This window comes from Xenopus laevis, chromosome 1L (genome assembly GCF_017654675.1).
Source record: "Xenopus laevis strain J_2021 chromosome 1L, Xenopus_laevis_v10.1, whole genome shotgun sequence".
Lineage (NCBI taxonomy): Eukaryota > Metazoa > Chordata > Amphibia > Anura > Pipidae > Xenopus > Xenopus laevis.
Window position 1 is genome coordinate 188007063 of NC_054371.1, and position 21301 is coordinate 188028363.

The window sequence follows — 21301 nt, forward strand, 5'->3', positions numbered from 1 at the left end:
TCGGATTCAGTGTTGGCATTTGATGTCAAATATCTGGAGGACAGCAGATATATTTGATGTAAGGTACACTGAAATAAAGGGGAACAACAAGCAGCTAGAGGGTTTAAGAGATTAAGAGTTCTGGTATGTACAGCTTGCATGAATGCTTTCCCATTCTGCATATCTGGTATGCACATGCAAGTAGTTACAGAGACATTGGCTCGCAGGGGATGATGGGCAAACTGTAGAGTTGCCTAATTGGTATAGGCATCCTTATGACAACTGCAGGAACATCAAATGACTTGGAAGTTTTGAAATCAGAGGCAGCAGCAAATCCTTGGGTATTACTAAAACAAGGATGTTCTTTAATTCATCTGGCAAAAGAAACACCTAAACAATTAAAGGGATGGTTCACCTTTACATTAATTGTTAGTATGTTATAGAATCGTTAATTCTAAGCAACATTTCAATTGGCCTTTATTTTTTTTTTCATTTTTTTATAGCTTTTGAATTATTTTCCTTTATTCTTCTGATACTTTCCAGATTTCCAATGGGGGTCACTAACCCATTCTAAAAAACAAATGATCTGTAAGGCTACACATTTATTGTTATTACTACTTTTTATTACTCGTCTTTATAATCAGGCCCTGTCCTATTCATAGCCCAGTCTCTTATTAAAATCAATGCCTGGTTGCTAGGGTAATTTGGACCATAGCAATCAGATTGCTGAATAAAAAACGAAATAACTCAAAAACCACCAATGATAAAAAACTAACAACTAACCGCATATAGAATATCACTGGCTTCATGTGTGTATGTATGTATAACTTTATTTGTAAAGCGCTGTTAAGGAGCTGCAGCACCGTACAATGCACAAAAATACAATATAAATAAAAGTACAATATATAAAAGTACACACAGGGAGGACAAGTCAGACAATAAATACAATAAATACACACAGAGCTCATATAAGGACACAGAAGAGCTATCTGTCATAGTGGGAAGAAGGTCCCTGCACCATAAAGCTTACAGTCTAATTGGGTGGGTGGCTAACATACAGACACAAATTGGAGGGGAAAAAAGTGAACAAGGTAAAGGCATTATTCAATAGGTACCAGGACTAGACTAATGTTCTAGTGCTCCAAAAGGTAGACTCTTAGTTTTGTCTTGAGGAGACTGAGATACCACTCCTTACAGAGGAATTGACGGATGGAATTCCAGAGGTAAGGAGCAGCAAGACAGAAAGGTTTGAGACGGGAGGTGGCAGAGAATGTGTATGGTGTGAAAAGAAGGTGGCTCTGAGAGGAGTGGAGAAGACAACCAGGAACATACAGTGAGACAGGTGAAGCAATGTAGTTAGGTGCACAAGGACTGAAGGACTTTGAATGTTAGCAGAAGGCTTTTGCAATAGGAGATGGCAATAGTCTAAATGGGATAGGATAAGGGCATGGATTAGTGTTTTGACTGTTGTTTGTGAAAGAAAGAGGTGTATCTTGGCTGTATTGCAAAGGAAGAAACAGCAGGTTTTGGCAGTAGTATTAATATCAATAGAGAAGGAGAGAGACTGGTCAAAGATGACCCCAAGCAGCGTGCTAAATTAGCAGGGGAAATGGTCATGCCATTGATAGTAATTATGAAAGGAAGAGATGGGCTATGTTTGGGAGGGAAGATCATGAGCTCAGTTTTGGCTTGAGTTGAGCTTGAGATGGCATTGGTTCATCCAGGAGGAGATAGCTAGTAGGCAGTTTGTTGTCTGGCTCTGAAGGGGTGGGGTATCTAAATATATCTGGATGTCATACAGGTGATATTTAAGGACATCATACTAGAAGTTAATTTAAAGGTGAACAGCCCCTTTAAATAATTAATTTCTACTCTAACTCTCCTACTATTTATCTGTCTCCTTGCACTGTTTACTGAGTATATGTATATGTGCTAGGGAGCACTCCACCCAGCAAGCAGAAGGAAATGTAAGTTTACAAGAAAAAAAATTAAATCACTTACATTTTCTATAATGCTGCACTAATGGACCTCAGTGGTTTTAGGGACAAAAATTATACATTTTAAAATTTTTATGAAGACTTTTTAAACTCTCAGAGCAGTTTACCATTAACTAAAAATACACACACATGTGCCAAGCACGTATCCCTCCCTAATTCTTTGTTACATACCTCAATGTGCCTCTGCTATTTGCTCTTCATTCCAAGCAGCCCTCTGCGTTCTTTTAACTGTGTAAGGAAATGTACAACATAATCCCCAGATAAACAAAGCTGAACTCTGGTCAGAAACTGTAAGAAATAGTTCAGAGATAAAGCACAGGAGTATGACCTGCTCCCACAAAAATGTTAGAGGGGAAACACCCGGCAATTGCAGAACAAAAGCTCTGAGCCGTATTTGGAGGTAAACATGAGATACAATGTTCTTACTCACTGCAGCTCATGTTCTCATTTTGTGTGTTCACCTTTGTTATTCCTCTTGGTTGAATTTCAGTAACCTGCAGGGTGTTCATGTTTTGTTGTCAGTAAATAAGAAAAATGTGTCTCACTGCTCTAGGCTGATATTCAATGCCTCTATCAAAATGTAGCATACAAACCTACTAACCTACTGAATGAGTCTATGTTGTAGACTGAGTATCAGTGAGGACTATGGTACACTAGAGCGATCAGTAACCTCCAAAAGTGAAAAGGATTTATTTGTGTTGAAATACTAGTTATTACCCTATAGTGTAGTGATGTGCGGGCCGGCTCGATACCCGCGGGAACCACTGGTCAGGCGGGTTCGGGGCCGACCTCACACTCCTCTTCGTGGGTGACATGTGGATGCGAGTTGAGTTCTTCTCCTGCTCTCTCCGCCCACCTTCAAATGCCGGCTTCTGGCTTTATAGCCGCGCACTTGCTCGCACCGCCCCTTTTGTGATATCATCAGCGGGGCAGGTCTATAAATGGAACCTGGAAGTTGGATGATAGCGCGGGCCGAGGGAGGGTGGGTTAGGGTCGGGTGCAGGTTGGGAAGAACCCGACCCGCACATCACTACTCTAGTGCCTCTACAAAGAGCTGTTTTCCTAGGCGTTGCTATTGATTTTTTTTAATTTTTAATCATGTCTGTTTATCATTTATACAGAAGGGCAGTGCCCATTCTGCAACCTTGTACATAGTACCCTATGGGGCAGCTCAATCCAATATGCCCCTCTTTGCATTGATGTCAATATTCATGACTTCATCTAGAGATAAAATGATTTTTAAAGGCAATGTCAACGCCAACATTTTTTTGCCTATGCCTAATAAAAGAAAACATAATTTCAAGCAACTTTGCAATATATACAAAAAAATATACACACACACACATATATATAAACACAAATTTTCTGTGTTGTTTGTATATGTATTGCTATTGAAAGCCGTGTTTGTCTGTCTCTTTCTATTCTCTGCCTGGTGGCAAAAAGAGCCTTGTAGTTTGTTCTGCCAACAACACTGAATGATATATAGTTTACTTTTTATGTGCAGGTAGAAAGAGAAACAGACTGAACATTAGAAAACACAATTGTGTATCATTAAGACTATATAGCTTTACCAACTCACCAGAGCATAAATATTAAAATGCATTCATAGGGTTGTGTTTTGTGTTGTTGGCTTGGCCTATGGAATAGTAGATCAATAACATGATTCTGCTGAACTTTCTAGACATAAGCATGATAATGCAGACCCTTAATACAGATATGGGACCTGTTAACCAGAATGCTCGGGATCTGGGGTTTTCTGGATAAGGGATCTCTCTGTCATTTCGATGTCTTCTAAAAATCATTTAAACATTAGTTCGACCCAATAAGATTTCCAATAAGGATTTATTCTGTTTTAGGTGGGATCAAGACATAATAAGGTCCTGTTTCATTACTAAACTATTTGGTTATAATGGAGTCTGTGGGAGACCGGTTTCCGGATAACAGATCCAATAGTCATTCTGTGTTTCCTGTAGTATAAGGCAAGACCAGCAGTAGGTAGAGAAACAAAACCTCACTTTCTGTTTAGAGTAAAGGCAGGCCGTTGACAAGGACCAACATATCCCTCATCAGTTCAGAGTTCTACCAGAATAGAACAGAATAGTTGCAAATCTTTTTTCTGTAGTTTGACCCCAGCATGGTATTACCAAGTAACTTCTTGTCCTGACCTGTATTGGTTTGTATCTTGTCTGTGATATTATATTAAATTAACAAGAACAAACCATGACGCACAGTTTTTAAACTAATTTTGCAAAGTTTTTTAGTCTGTAATTCCTTCATTCATTATTGTAATCAGATAGAACTCAGAATGCCCCCTACTTTATTGAGTCACTGATGATTAATTGCTTACATTCTTCATGTAACAAGAGCTTTGTTCTTTTTAATAGGCTTTGCAGCTTTGAATAGTTATAGTAGTAATGGGTGCCCATTGCATTGGCAGTTACATTAATTGATATGATTCCTACAAGTGTCTGCTGTGTTTAATGAGCACCCTGTTACTGTACATAACATCAGAAGTAATGAGAAACTGCATGATTAATATGCGTAGTTGTTTACCAGACACAGAGTAATCCTGCTTGTTGTTTTGTGCATCATTAAGCAATTGTGCTTGTCACACAGCCAATGCTCCTAGTTTTCAATCTGGCTCTGTTGTGTGGAAGAGGATGGCTGCACCAGATTAACATGGTTTATTCTGGCTGTGAAGACATAGCAGAAGCCAAGACATGTGGTACTAATGTAGCAATGGAATTGATAATTTTACATAGAACAATATGTGGTTATGATCATATATATATATATATATATATATATATATATATATATATATATATATATATATTATATATATATAGTGCTATTAAAATTCAGTTTTATTCATTCACATCATCTGTTTCATTTGATATTTATTTCATAAAATGATACATTTCAAGGTGGAATACCATAGTATAACATAGATGTAGTGAGGTGCAGAGAAGCGAGGGGCTTAGCAAGTTATTTACATAATTGTTTAATGATATATATATATTGTGACAGGGTGTTTGGGAAACACCACTGTCTTAGAGCAAAAGACACACAAAAGAGTGCATTTAAACTGCATTGTATGTGCTGCAAAGGAATATTTGGCTCAGGTAGGGTTAATATTCCCTATCAGCCAGGTAATTAAGTGGCAGCTGAGAGAGGATCTACCTGGCAATGTAAAAGGGCTGTGTGAGCACAGTTCAGGGCTCTCCAGGGAAGTGAGGGGCTGTGAGAGACAGAGCTGGGCAGAAGGGTCCTTTCTGCCAGCAAGAGAGTTCCAGAGGTTGGAGCCTAAATCCCTTGTGGGGAAAGAAAGAGGAAAGGACTGGCAGAGGCTAGTGAGTCTGAGTCCCAGGAGGGTAAGCCAGCAGGGCTGAGTGTGAAGCCCAAATACTTCAAGGTACAAGAGGGTGAGAGTTTCCCTTGATGGTGAGCGACCAGAGGGGGGAAAACCCTGAATGTTTTGCAGTGTATTTACTGAACTGTACCCTGCATGTTCTACAGTGAAGTTGAACTGTAACCTAAACATTTTTCTGTTGCCTTTTCGTTGGAATGTCCAGTGCTTAATAAACCTGTGTTTTTTGTCTGAAGCCTTGGTGTCCCTGTCTCTAAGCTCAAAAATCCTACGCTACCTGCCTACCAAACGCTAATTCCCCCATAAAAGTGCATGTGCAGGCCAGTGACATGTCACAATTGGTGGAGAATGCGGGCACAGCTTTAAAGAGACATACACCTGTTTAAAAGCCTGGTAAGCATTACCCTTAAAAGACTGTACTAATATGGCAACTGGTGCTGTAAATCGCCATGCTACAGCTGTTCAGCAGGAGGCTGTGAGTGCTGTTGGAAAGCAACAGGAACAGCAAGATGGCGACTGGTGGCTGCAGTTCCATCGTGACTGGAAAAGAGTCAGCGAGCCAAGTCTAGGAAAGAGATTGCTAAATACCTCACAAGTGAAGGGTGAGCATTTCTGTGAGTTGCAAGCAGCAGTGGCAGCTCCTGTAAAGTCTGTAAGAAAACAGACTAATTTTTTTTGTCTACCACAAAGAAAGTTCTACCAGCAGGCTTCCTTAAAGGTGCAGTGGCCTGTGGAGTTGCAACAGACTGCCAAGGAAGTGAGAGCAACTTCGCTTGTGCGAAAGGAGACCCCTACATCTGGATCCAAGGCAGGAAACTGGTTCCAAAGAGGTGTTACTCCAAAGTTGGAGCTCTGGCAGAATACCAAGGAGAGAAGCTATGCTGATTTCCAAGTCCGGTCTGGCATATTTGGCCAGAGTTCATCCCCAGCAGTTCCACACCGGATGCCCTACAGGAATGGTGAGACTGTTCTTAAAGGGGTGGTTGAAAGGGAACGGCAGGCTGGGGAGATAAAAGACTGGGACTGTGGGAGGAAAGGCAAGGTCCTGGGGCCTAAAGAGTTAAGTGTGCAATCAGAATGCACTGTGCCTGTTAAAGGTATTGCTGAAAAGTCAGTAGAGGTAAAAGTGAATGGGATTTCACTGTGGGTCACACTGGACATTAACTCAACTAAGTCAGTGGTGTTGCATGAACTGTTAATGTTTATTCTACTACCGCACGAGGTCCCTGAGAAGCAAGAGAACTCAAACCTGACTGTATGTCTTAATTTTGAAACCACAAAAGGGACTGTTATCCACTCACTTATGGTTGCAAGTGACGGTGAAGAGGAAATTGTTCTGGGTACAGACTTTCCCCTATTCTGGGAGTTGTGGGGAAACAACAACCCAATGGATGTGGAACAATCAAACCAGGTGGTGAATAATGTTGGTGTTATGCAAAATGTTATGTGTAATTTTGCTGTCCAATGTCCAGATTTGAATCCTATGTGTGTGACTGTGGGGTGTGAGGTAACACCCATAGTAAAAAGTATAAGGGGGACCCCCAATGTAAATGTTCCCCTAGCAAAGGTGAATGAGGTAATTCACAGTGTTTCACCAAAAAGCAGAGCAGGCGTGTCTGCAACAAAGTACCTCAAGTGAGAGAGAAAATGTCTTGAGTAAAATGTGCCTTAATGTTTTGCTACCTGAAGGGTTAAATCAAAGGGAGAAAAACTCTATGAGGCATGTCTGTGATTCCAAGTATGAATGTCTTAAAGGTGAGGCAAAACCTAAGCCCTGCACTTTGTGTGACTTGTCTGTGAATGTGTACAAAACAGAGCCTGTAAAGTGCAGTAGTTGTTCTGGCCCAGGTCATATGGCTGATAATTGCACAATTGAAAGGTCTACTGCGGCAATAACTGAGCTGATCAAAGTCTATGACCAGTTGTGTCTGCAACTGAACTCAGGTGGAGAGTCCCAGTCTACTGAGAGCAATCCCTTAGAGAGACAGGGATATGTCCGGCTCACTGAGTGTGTAGTGAGTGAGAACAGACCTGAGTGTGCTGATATGGAGAATGGTAACATGGCTGTCAATGGGGATAAGCCACATGGAGTGACCGCGGTTGAAAGCGAAGTCATGACTCCTGTGTTACATTCCATGGAAAGAGTCTTGCAGTCAGAATCTGTCTGTCTGACAGCGGTTGCATTGGGTCCCAATACAAGTGATACCAAATGTGAGTTGCTTGCTAACCCTAAGCGTGTGACCGAGTGTGTGTCTGGTTGTATAACACAAATCTGTGAGCAAGATGCAACCAGAAAGCAAACTAAAACTGTTGGCCATGGGTTTGAAGTGAAAGGCCTCAGTGTGTTTAAAATCCCATCATCGCCAGTGGTGGAAGGACACCCTATATCCCAGGCAGTGGGTAAAAATGAAATGCAAAGCGTGCAGGATGGTAACAGAGATGCCAAAGTGTGTGTGTCTTCCCTAGTAAATAAAATTCAGGAGTTGGAAGTGTGTGTGGCTGCTTCCATAGAGACACATGTGTCAGATTCATGTAGTAGCGATAATAAGTTGGCCTTAAAGTGTCCATCCGACTGTGACTCCCATGGTTCAGGCATGATAACCAGGGAGAGTAAAGTAAGGCAAAAGTGCAAGCAGAACTGTGGGAATGAGACACCTAAAAGTGTTTTAAGTGAGAGACCTGAAATCTTTGACTGCCAAGCTGTGTGTGTGAACATAGCCAGTGCAAAAGATGGTGTAGAAACTAGTACCATGAGTGTTAATGGTGATAAGCCAGATAGAGTGTCTGAGGAGGTGAGTGATGAAAATGTACAACTGCCTCCTGAATCTGTCTGTGTGCAGGTGCCAACCACACAACTGTTCTCCAGTGAGCCCGTCTGTGTGAGAGCTGAAACACAGTGTTCTGGAGAGGAAAATGTACGTGAAGGCATATTTAAAGGGGAAGTTAAAAGTCCTTTAGCAAAATGTGTGCCTGTCCCCACTGAAGTGAAAGTGACAGATTCAGCACCAGCTGAGTCTATTAAAGAGGTATGTGAGTTAAGACCTGATACAGAAGAGGTCAAGTGTGGGTTGCCTGTTAACACAGAATGTGTGTTTGATTGTGTGTCAGAGTTTGTGACACAAATCTCTGGTAAAAAGCACCCTACAACCCATGAATGCAAAATGCAAAGTGTTCATGGTGTGGACAAAGACACTGAAGCATGTGTGTCTGATCTTGCCCTATTTGATCAGAAGCAGGAGACTGAATGGTGTGTGACTTCTTCCATAGGAACACGTGTGTTAAATGTCTTGCAGGTTAAAGAAAGGCCAAGATCCCTTTTAAAGGGATGCGCTATGGACAAACGGGTCCCTAGCCCTTTAGTGAAAGACAAAGTGAGTAAAACCTTGCATTTCAAAGGCAGAGTGAGCCCTTTAAAGATAAAAGGTTCAAGTTTACAAGAGAGCACGTGTCTGTATACTCTGATTAACATGTATGTGTTGGATCTTTCACATGCTAAAGAAAGGTCAAAATCATGTTTAAAGGGTTGTGTAACTGAGAAGCAGCAATCTAGCCCTTCAACCAAAGAAAGACTGGAGGTAGAAATCCCGTTAAGAGAGTTTCTTTTGGGATGGCAATGTGTTCCGCCCCTGGGTCGAAACAGAGGGGGAGGCTATGTGACAGGGTGTTTGGGAAACACCACTGTCTTAGAGCAAAAGACACACAAAAGAGTGCATTTAAACTGCATTGTATGTGTTGCAAAGGAATATTTGGCTCAGGTAGGGTTAATATTCCCTATCAGCCAGGTAATTAAGTGGCAGCTGAGAGAGGATCTACCTGGCAATGTAAAAGGGCTGTGTGAGCACAGTTCAGGGCTCTCCAGGGAAGTGAGGGGCTGTGAGAGACAGAGCTGGGCAGAAGGGTCCTTTCTGCCAGCAAGAGAGTTCCAGAGGTTGGAGCCTAAATCCCTTGTGGGGAAAGAAAGAGGAAAGGACTGGCAGAGGCTAGTGAGTCTGAGTCCCAGGAGGGTAAGCCAGCAGGGCTGAGTGTGAAGCCCAAATACTTCAAGGTACAAGAGGGTGAGAGTTTCCCTTGATGGTGAGCGACCAGAGGGGGGAAAACCCTGAATGTTTTGCAGTGTATTTACTGAACTGTACCCTGCATGTTCTACAGTGAAGTTGAACTGTAACCTGAACATTTTTCTGTTGCCTTTTCGTTGGAATGTCCAGTGCTTAATAAACCTGTGTTTTTTGTCTGAAGCCTTGGTGTCCCTGTCTCTAAGCTCAAAAATCCTACGCTACCTGCCTACCAAACGCTAATTCCCCCATAAAAGTGCATGTGCAGGCCAGTGACATGTCACAATATATATATATATATATATATATAGTGCTGACACTTTTATGCATTATATTACAGAGATACATCACTCACATCAGTCTCTGTCCCAATGGAACTTAAAAGTCTAATGGGTTTATGCAGTAAAAGGCATACGTTTGCCCATCTGCAGTAACCCATAGCAACCAATCAGCAGGTAGAATTTACTAATAACCTGTTTAAAAGCAAACATCTTATTGATTGCTATGGATTGCTGTTCCTGGTCAAATTTAGTGCATTTTATTACATACAGTATGGGGAGTAAGGCCCCTATCATATTTCCACAAAGTAGCTTCAAGTTTATTAGAAGCCAGTTAACCTGCCTGTTTGTTTTTGGAGTGTAGGAGGAAAACGAAGTACCCAGAGTAGTGATGTGTTTGACCGGCCTAATACCTGCGGGTTTCGGACCGACCTCACACCCCCATTTGTAGGTGAGGGGCGAGTCCAGGTCAAGCTCTTCTTCCTGCTTTCCCAGCCGCCACCTTACACTGCTAGCTTCCGACTTCCGCTTTTATAGCTGCATGCCCCGCCCCTTTTGTGACATCATTGGCGGGTCAATGTGGGTTTATAAAAGAAACCCGGAGGTCGGGCGCGGGTAGAGGGAGGGCAGGTTCGGGTCGGGTACTGGTCAGGTTTTAACTGAACCGCACATACACACTCCTTGCAGATGTCACGGCTTTAACGTATATAAACACATGGGCATTAAGTAGTATACATTCACCTTTCTCAGCAATTTTATTTATCCAGGTGTCTCATAGTTATGGTTAAAGGGTGTCTGCAACACAAAGTCCTGGATGATGGCGGTGGTGGTTGCTCTTCTCCTCTTTACACAGTACACATCCTTCTTTTTTAATGAAACATAAGGTAGATGACACAACACAAAATCTTAGCAAAAGAATAAAATAAAGGGACTGTAAAAGTAAATTCAAATACAAAATACTTGAGCAGTAAGCAGCCCAAAGGTGCAACACAAGAAAGAAAGGAGGAAAAAACATAGGGATGGTGGCATGGTGGGATACTTAGGCCTGTTTCAGTCTAAGGCAGGGTTGGGGTAATGTTGTGATGGCTGCTGCTGGCTGAGATAGTTTTCTGGCCAGATACATAGGATTGCGGCTTGGTGTGATTGGTCCGTGCAATCGCATATATGGCATTATTGTTTTACAGTGAAAAATCCTGGTTTTCATAAGATGAATTCATGAGTAATATTTTAAAATTTATTAAGTTCTGGTACATGGGGCCACTTCTTTAGCAAAATCTCTTCTCTGGTGTCAGTTATTTCTAGGTTTAATAGTTCATTCAATATATGTCTTTTGGTCAACATAAGAGGGGGGACTGACCAGAACCAGAAATGGAAGTTAAGAGATAACAGAATAATAGCAAATGAGAAAAGGAAAAGCCAACAGACAAAGAGCAAAATGTAAAAAATGACTGACATAACAAACAGCATACAGAACATGGACTGAAAGAGTATGAAATAAATTGCTAGTTAGAATTAAAATAGTTAGAAATAAATATTAAACTTTTTCTGTTTAAGCCTTCCAATATAACATCATTACATTGTCCCAAAACTGCCATGATACTGTATATACCAGATTTCAGTTTAAGATGCATCATTACATTTTTTTTCTATATGTAGTTAGTTACTCTGTAACCTTGTCCAAAAAGCAAATACTGTATTTCTGCCCAAAATCATAAATTCTTTTGAAAAACCTCAAAAGGTTAATTTGCCGCTGTTACAGCACAGACAAAATAAATGAGCCTTAACCTGTATAGTTGAACGGAGTGGAGCCACTTTCCCATGATCGCCAAGATGCTCAGACTCAGCAAAGCAGCATAGTGCTGTTCTTTAGAAATTAGTTAAGCGCATAATCCACCTTTTAGAATGTGATGTTCCAGTTGTTACGCTTTCCTAGATATGAAAAGTGAAGTTCAGAAACGCCACTTTGGACTGCTTGACTGCACACACTGCAAGTAGCATTCACATATTTTACTATAGCACATCCTTCCTTGTCCCATGAGCATTCTCGAAGCAGAATATCAGGATGTAATTGCAAGCCACACCTGAAGGTTTAAGGCTTTCACTGTTCAGAGCTAGAAAGGCAACCAGGACAGGAAATAAGCTCCAAAATATTGGTTTCCTTCCCACCAGCCTTAGCACACACCAGAGATGCAAGGCTGTTTCATTTGAGACAGAAAGGATTCCCCCCCTTACATAACATTACACACATGATTCAAAAATCCATCTCTGAATAACTGAACTGTTTGCTTTCAGATTCTTTTGACTTTGCTTAGCTAACCTAAAATAATTGCATTATTCTAATTCTAAATAATAAAGTGTCGCCAGTAAAAATAATGAGGATTTGAAATCCAGATGTAAATTATTCATTAGAATGGATTTTTCTATACTATAGAGAGCTATTGGGACAGTATATTGTGTGCTTATACATTTATGTGACACATAACTTATGCATCCCTTAGCACATTGCCATATAGTGGCCACAATAGACAATATTGTTGATGTTTGTACAGAAGGGTATTTCAGCTAGCAAACCATGTTGTATCACCCACTCACAAATATAAATGAAAACATACAGAGAAGTTATACATTCAGCTTTGTGTTATATATAGACTATATGGAGACAGGAATGCAGGTAAACATTACTTCTGTCTTGTTCAAAAACAGCACAGTGCTATACCAGGCAATGAAAATGATTGCACATAGATATGTGTACATGGTACTTTGAGTAACAATTACAGAGTTGTCAACTCCCCTGATTTTTTTGGGAGTTACCAGATTTCCAACTCTGTCCCCCAATCTCCCACCCGCTGAAGTGCACCACATATCTCCCGACAAGTCTTCAACAAAAGTTGACATCTCGGCAATTATGATCTAAGATCAATGGGGGGAATTGGGGATAAATACCTGTACTTTGACAGCATGTTTCAGTATTTTATTCTTCTGCATATTTATTTCTAACACGCCACATTAAAAATTATTTTAATTGAAATAAGAATGTCATATATACAGGTATGGGACCTGTTATCCAGAATGCTCGGGACCCAGGGTTTTCTGGGAAAGGGATCTTTCCATAATTTGGAACTCCATACCTTAAGTCTTCTAAAAAATAATTTAAACATTAGATAAACCCACCAGAATTAATTTGTATCCATTAAGGATTAGTAATATCCTAGTTGGGATCATGTACAAGGTACTGTTTTATTATTACAAAGTAAAAATAAATATATTGATATATGATTTGATTAAGATTAGTCCAGGGGAGATGCCCTTCCCGTAATTTGGAGCTTTCTGGAAAATGGGTTTCCAAATAATGGATCTCGTACCTGTGTTTGTGTATATACGGTGTATACACACACACACACACACACACACTAATATATATTGTAAAGAGGAACATTTTATTCACTGACATTTCTAAGTATGTTGCTTTTATAACAGACTATAACAGTTATTTTTTGTATTGATCAGGATAGAAAGATATCCCCTTAATTAATTATACCATGTATTTAAAATACAAATGATGCATGTGTTTGAATCGAGAATTAAATTCCCATAAAGTGCTTAGTAACCCAAACCATTAAAGTTGTAAAGTGCTTGTGCAATAAATAATTCTGATAATTGAACTTACTGTTTTATAAGTTTAAAGTGACTTGGTGCTCAATAACTAATTTCTAATTTTCAGGCTATCTCATTCCAGATAAAGTGCTCAAAAAACAGGTAGTTAAAAAATAGATTACTATATAATTATATTCAGAAATTGATTGTAATTCCCACCACTCTCCTAAAGACTTGCATTTTTTTTTTATTATAAACCAATTCTCAATGAATTCAATAAGATAAATGCAAATGTTTAGATTTCATAGATAAGAATGATTAAGAAATAATAGATGGTGGAGAAGTCCGTTAGAACTATCTTGTATTTTTCTATCTTAGGGACCCCACAAAGGAGGAGAAGTCAGGGGCACTGGGATTGTGGTCTTAGGTTTTAGCCGTATCTAGCTGGTAAAGAGCTAACTACCTATAAAACCACAAATCCCAGCGCTCTTAAGAAAGAAATTAGATTGTCAGAGAAAAGAGTTTGATTTCCAAGCAAATGCACCGAAGAAATGCACCATGAAAAATTATTTTCTAAAAAAAAAACCCCAAGGTTTACACTAAAATGGTATGAACCATTGTTTTAAAAGATCCTCCTCTGACCCAAGTTAGTTCCCTTAATTAATATACCAATTGATAGAATACCAATACAATCGAGTTATTGTTTGTACCCAAAAACCTTGGATTTTTGGAAACGATCTTATAGTGTAGGGATTGGGTACATCTGAGTGTTTTAGGCATGTCATTTAATAGAGACAGCCAGCCACTCAGACTAAAAAATAATTTATTTCTTCCTTAATTATACATGCCACTGTATAAACATCTGCAATCCCTGTGATAGATTGGCCTTATTCTTAGATAATTAACTTGCAGCACAGCCAAAAATAATGAAGTGCCTGCTGATGTTACCTTGCTCATTACAAAATCTTTCTTAAAATATTATTTTGATGTTCTTGCCATATTAGCTGTACCCAACAGGTATGAATTCCTTTAGGAATGCTTTATTAAACATTACAAATGCTGTATGGCACTCGCAGGCTATTGGCCTTATCTTACACTGTTGGTTCCAGATAAAGAACGTTATTGATTGCAAATTGCTCTGTCTTAAAGGAAATAGAAATGATTAACATTAATGTTCCAAAAATGCTGTGTTTTAAATTATATTTTTGGATCTAGTTTGATTTTTTTTTTGATTAGGGTAATTTATGGCCGTATGACACTTATTATTTAGTAGATGTTTTAAAAATAATCTAATCTAGTTTGGACTCTTCCATAGCCTCTCTGACTGCAATGTTCAGATGGAAATACAGCACATGTCATGAATAGTAGGCACTAATATTGCATCTCGTGGGTTTCTGGGATGATTTTAGGAAATTATGAAAACTGTTGGGCTACTTTTTACATACTGAATTTAAGATTCCTACTAACTCGATTGCTTTGAAATCATGTGAAAGTGATGCTTATCAGGAACACATATCATGCAAAAACCTAAATATGTGCCCTGTACTAGCTCCTGTGTTCCATAGGCTGTGGGATTCCAATTTAATACAATAGGAAGTAACTGCCAGCAATGACGTAAAGTCTTCCCTGAAAGGAGTCTTGAAATGAAAATACTATGCTTGTCATGTTGTTGGCCACACACAAGCTGACTTCTGTATATGTAACAGGACGTCCAAAAAATCATTGGGTTGGTTCATATATTCAATGTGGTCACAAGCTTGGATGACCAAACAGCACTATGCCGGCCGTTCATTTTGCTATACACAGATGCACATTTTGCAGCCCATACCCCATAAAGAGTGTGGTTTGTGAAAACTCATTGACGAGATTCAATTCATTTAACTGTTTATTACGTGATAACTCTATTGAGGTCTATGGGACAAAAATGAAACTGAATTTGGAGAAAAGCTTTTTCTCCTAGAATTGAATCTCATCCATGAGTGTTCACATGATAAACCATAAGTTAACTTTTTTTCACTGAGTTGAATCTGGTCCATTTTTTGATGCATTTTTTTGGCCATGGCATGGTGGCGTAATCATCAAAATTACTTGTATGTTTGGCTACAAACTTTATTTACATCTTTTAATAAATAGCTGTTCTTCTGGGCATTGAAATTTTGTTCCAAAATGTTTGACTTTACTTGTTCTCGAAGTTTGTAGCTTTACGATTCAAACTTTGGCCTCACAGACAAATTAAATCTATTTCAATATTTGATATATTCACCCTTCTACTGTACAGCACTATGGAATGTGTATTATTATTAATAATAATTATAAAAATAAAACAGTACAATTTTGTGGATTTCTTATGACAGCACAGTTTCCTTTTATTAAAAAAAAAATCCTTAACCTAAATCTGCAGTTCATAAAAACTGCAAATAATCTTTGTTGCCAAACCCCATAGTTGCATGGAGTTCAAGCCACAAACTATGTTAGCTAGTTTAGCAAACACCTGGTTAATTGTCAGGATTTTACTTGGCTTCCTGCCCCAAGAAACTGTGTTTGAGTTTACATAGCAGTGCCAATCAGGCTGCCAATCATTCCGTAGGAACAGTGTGTGAGCTGGCAATAAACCATCAGTGTGTGCAGTGTTTCTGCTTGGTAACGTGCCCTGCTAGTTATGTTCTTGTATTTCTTTGTTTCTCAGTGCACTGAAACATCATTCGTTTTTGAAACGAGGAACAAAGTTTCCTGCAAAAATCTGTGGAAGTGCTGTGTGGAGCATCACACTTTCTTCAGGTTGGTAAATAATTCTGTAGGGGGGCAGTTTGACAGTTTCCCAGGCAATGGTAACACCCTATTCTCTATCTGTTGAGCAGCACAATGAAATAATATTATGTGGAACCTAAATTTGCACATTTTGCCTTTGTTTTGAATCACAAATATTGTTGGCTATTTAAGCCAAACCCATATTGTCAACACAGATGCCACTACTTCATACAATGACATTCTTGCCAGTTTGTGTTCCCTATATTGTGGCAGTAGTTTGGGTAAGACTGTATAATAACCCGGTGCAAAGGACCATACTGGCCTAAACACAGTCCTGCTCTCAACCCAACTGAACACCTATGGGATAAAGTAAATATGAGCCAGACCTGATTCTTCAGCATCAGTGCCTAACCTCTTTATGTGGAAAGCAAATCCCACCAACCATGTTCCAACATCTACTGAAACTCTTTCTCAAAAGAGTAGAGCTTAAAGACTGTTTTAGCAGCAAAGAGGGGACTAACTTTCTATTAATTCCCTTGGTTTTGATTTTGAAGTTGGACAGCCAGGTGGCCACATACATTTGGCCATATAGTGTACCTCTCTCTAAATCTAAACTAAAACTTTCCACTTTCAAAATGTGCAAATTTGTCCAGGCACAATTACCTTAAAGGAAAAGAAAGTTATATCTCTTTGTGTGTGTATGTGTGGTTGGTGGGGGTTGTTAATTTGCGTCTTTTTAGGCTTTATGATGTAACTGGTCCTTTAAACTACTACGGTTAGAACATATAAAACATGAAGGGGGTGAAACCTAGAAACCTAATTTTCTGGCTGTTTATTTCCGACCTGCAACATTTCTACATTAAGTCAAGACAAATGGTACAGAGTTTTGTTTAAGCATTTTTTACACACAAAAAAAAGCCATCTAGGATTCCCTTACTCCCCCCACAACAAAAATATTTTTTTTCATGTTGAAAGGGCATAGCCACCACCGACTGATAACCTTGGTCTCTTTATTATTGAAGCCTCACATCTTCCTTGTGAAATATCACATTTTTATATCTCACAAAACATGAAAAACTACAAAACCTATGATGCTTTGATATAATTAAGGAGGGCAATACGTTACATTTATGTGTAATGTTGTCCTTGGTGATTTGGCTAATGACTTGCTTATCATTTTGTGTTCAATTAGGATTCCAGATAATGATTCTAGTACACTGTCAAGGAAACTGAGTAAGCTTGGTTCTCTGGGCTCCAGGCATCGCTACAGGTAAGCTTAAACCAGCAATAAAATCCTCTAAACTAGCTTAATCCTTGTATAGTCCATATGTCTGTGGTCTGAAGTGTTTTTTTCTAATACCTTAAAAATAAAGTAGCTTTGCTAAACATACACTATCCAGAGAAATCGTTTATAATGATCTTCAGTTTCAGAGGTGATTTAACAGAGGTGGGCAATGACCTCAGAGGGGTGGGAAATGGGGGGATCTTGGCCAGGGTATGGGCAGATCGGAGGTGGGAGGAGAGGCAGTAATTACAAAGAGCAGACCTGAGTGCAAAAAAGTGAGTTTTTGCAGGGGAAACTTCAAGAAACCAGGGCATTGCAAATTTACCGACAATGTAAATACCAGCACTGGCCCTAGCCGGTGGTTTACCAGCTATGCCAGCGAATTACAGGCTGGATGTTAACCTTATCTACAGCACCCTATGGATTATTTTATCTGGCACTAGGTGCATACTACAGCCAGACAGGGGAAGAATTGCTTGCTAAATGATAACGATAGGCCCCCATACACGGGCCGATAAAAGCTGCCGACAGACAAAGTCAGCAGCTTATTGGCCTGTGTGTGGGGCCATCCAACAGGCGTCCCTGATCGATATTTGGCTGAAAGTCAGCCAGATGCCGATTGGGCATCTTTTCGTTGATGCGGTCCCGCGATCCGACCACCTGTTTGGCCTCCATTCTGATCCTATCCTTGTTGGGCCCTAGGGCCCACAATCGGATCAGCCCCGATATCGCCCACTTCAATGTGGGCATATTGGGGAGAGATCCGCTCATTTGGCGACATCGCCAAACGAGCGGATCTCCCTGTGTATGCCCCCATGTGCTCTTGTTCCCCTTTCTGCTTTTGTACTATCTGTGTAAATAACAACTATTGATTTCTAAACCTTGCTTTCCTGATACAGTACACACATTTGAAAATGCAGGCCATTCACTATATATATTTTTATTTAAAACTTTTAAGTGGTAGGACTGCTTATCAAATGAGCAGAGAGCTCTCTAATCAACTGCCACGGCCTGACCAAAGAGTGGAGAGGAGTCGGAGTAAAACTTACCCCAAAAGGACAGCACTCACGCAACAGCCAGGTGAGATGATTGGAAGCAGTGTTTTTGGCTCCTAGTTGTTAAATGCAATCTAAACCCAAAAAATTGTATCACAGAAACTGTCTGTAAATTGAGCATAGAGGATGAGTAAGTTAATATCAATTGATACATATTCTTTCTGTATGCTACTGTACAGTTTTATGTTGTTCTACCTGGAGAGATGCAAAGTCAATGCATATTCTAAGCAATAAAATACCCCAGATTAAAATACATATGGATACTGTATGAAAGGGCTATCAAGACTTAATATTTCTGTAATACTGACAATTGAAAGAAAGAGAAAAGAGATAGTTTAATGCTGTGTGCCATTTTTTTTAATTTATTATAAGACCAATAATTTGTACAATATTTTAATAAACATTGTACAAAAATTGTACTATCTCAGTATGTGCAGCAGAAAAATCTCATCTTTATTTGTCCCCTGTGGTAGGTCATTTTTAATGAGAATGTGGAATAGGTGACCTTTTACTTTTACACTATTACTGTGTAACACAAGGAAAAGGTATGATATGCTGTGCATGTGATTATATTACTTGCAGTACAACTAGAAATTCATTTTTTGGGCCTGTCTATTAGGCAGTTTTGTACTGTGATACTGAAGAATCAAGAATGTAATGTAAAGGATAACCTTGTGTGAATGCTGAGTTCAGCAGAACCATTCAGCAATGCAATTATATCAGCGTATCGTGAGCAACTTCAAAGGAACCTGTTCCTCTTACTCTTGTGGATTTAGCCCGCAGCTGTATTTTGATTATTGAGCAGCAGATTAGAGAAGACAGAAGTGTACCGTGCTGAACTAAATCTAATATAACAAAATAATTTGGTACTACCTTGCCATCAGATTGTACAAACTTAATTAGATTTTTTTTATGCTAACAGGATCAAACAATATAGAACAGGTAACTACAAATATGGAACAGGGCGACAAGGAAGGAACCACTAAATGTATTGCTCCATCGCCTGTTAAAAGGTACATTTTGATTTTGCAGTAAAGAGCTTTTTTAAGAGATATTATCATTACCATGAATTGTCTTTTCTTCTTCTTCATTAAAGATTTCTATCTTAGAGATTTGAAGTCACAACACAGTTGTAAGTATTGCTCTGGTCTGTTTCCATCAAGGGCATCTGGAATCACCGCAAGTTTGGCACATAGGCCAGATATCCAATCCCGTTCTTTTAGATAACTGGAACATTTGTGGCATTCCACAAATGCAAGAGAAAAAAAAATATTCTGCAAGTTTTACTGATGTTTCTTATCTGGAAAAAACGATGACTATAAAGCACTGACAGATCTACTGAAGTGGCATTCTCCCTTATAAAGATAGCTACAGTCACAGCCATAGAGCGTGACAGCACCGCTGCTTTTTGAGAGAAAGCACAGAAAGACGGCCCTATGAATAAATTCAGCCAGGCAAGCAAAGGATTTACATGTTTCTTACAACACTATTAAGTGTTATAAAGGCATAAATATTACGTTGAAACTTTGATGATAGCATCCATTTAATGACCAGACAGTTGCACACAGTTTTTCTCTCATAGGGAGGAATTCACAAAAGTGGTGATATTGAGACAAAATAATAGTGGAGATAAAAATGTCGGATTTCCCACCAAATCCACAAACCTCTATCTCCACTTTTGTGAATTTGTCTTTTAAACAGATAGTTTTCAGATTTTGTCTTTTCCACGACAAAAGACATATATAGACATTTTTTTTTAATTTGTCTTTAGCTCTTGCTACACCTGTCAGTCAGCCATCAAATTGGATTTTTTTGGGGAGGGGGTTTATTGTACCTAGGAAAGCTATACATAATTTTTTTCAGCATAACCCGGGTTTTCTAAAATCACATGTTTGCGTAATTCCTCCTCTGTTACAAGATATAAGGGTGTAAATACAAGAAATGCTAGTTTGCATAATATAGGGATTTGTATCAGAAATATGTTTTATTATCTTAGGTGTCTAAGTGCTGCTTAAACGAAAAAAAAAATGGCTGGTAGGCTTTACTTTCCTTTACATAATATTTTCACTCAAATTGCTAATATTGCCTCATTCATTAAGACAAAACTAGTAAAATAATGCAAGTGTGATTTAAAAACTTTTTACATATAAAATTGTATAAAATACACTTTTTTTTGTTTAATCAGTTTTATACTTGTTCTGTTAATGAGGCTTTTACACCTATGTAACCCTACCTAGGGTTAGACAGAAATTTGTGCCCTAACTATAAAATGCTAATCCCTATTTATATGCCAATTCTTCCCCAATGGAGCACCTACAAGAGGTGTGAAATGAAGATTGGGTGAATCAATGCAGAGCAAGTTATCTTAGAATTGATCTGATACATGGGGAAGAGTTACACTGAGCTTTACTCCATTTTTAAAATGTCGGGAGAAAATGTTGTTTAAAATGTCGCTTTTGCACCATTTTTATGTAGTTTGAAAAACAAATTCATAAAAGTGTCTGTAAACTATCTTTCTTTCACTAAAATAGAAAAAGTGTCGGTTGAGTCGGAATTTAGGCGGATTTCTGTTTGTGAATATGAAGAAAGTATTTTACTCCAGTTTACCACCACTTTTACTCCACTTTTACTTTTGTGAATTCCCCCTATAGAATCCATTGAAAACAATTCAAATTTTTAAAACTATTTCCTTCTCTATAATAATAAAGCAGTACCTTGTACTTGATGGTGAATCCATATTGGCAGCAAAACAATTCCATTGCGTTTATTTGACATGAATTTGTGTTTAGTAAACTAATAGACTAGTAGTTATGGAGATCAGAATTATGGAAAAGTCCAAGGTCCCTAGCACTCTGGATAATAGATCCCATGCCTGTGCTGCCAGAATGTTGCTTTTTTTTTTTTTAAAGCGGAGTTGGATAGAGCAGTAGATTGAATTGAGGC

The 21301-nt window shown here is 39.0% G+C and overlaps 1 protein-coding gene across 2 annotated transcripts in view; it reads left to right on the plus strand.

Moving 5' to 3' along the window:
- Window positions 1-21301, plus strand: part of epb41l4a.L (erythrocyte membrane protein band 4.1 like 4A L homeolog) — a 128806-nt gene that overhangs the window by 82130 nt on the left and 25375 nt on the right. For both annotated transcript variants that reach the window (XM_018264384.2, XM_018264369.2), the window contains exons 10-13: window positions 15957-16048; window positions 17211-17288; window positions 18262-18383; window positions 19281-19371. In XM_018264384.2, coding sequence (XP_018119873.1) covers window positions 15957-16048; window positions 17211-17288; window positions 18262-18383; window positions 19281-19371 — 383 coding nt within the window. The remainder of the gene's footprint in view (window positions 1-15956; window positions 16049-17210; window positions 17289-18261; window positions 18384-19280; window positions 19372-21301) is intronic.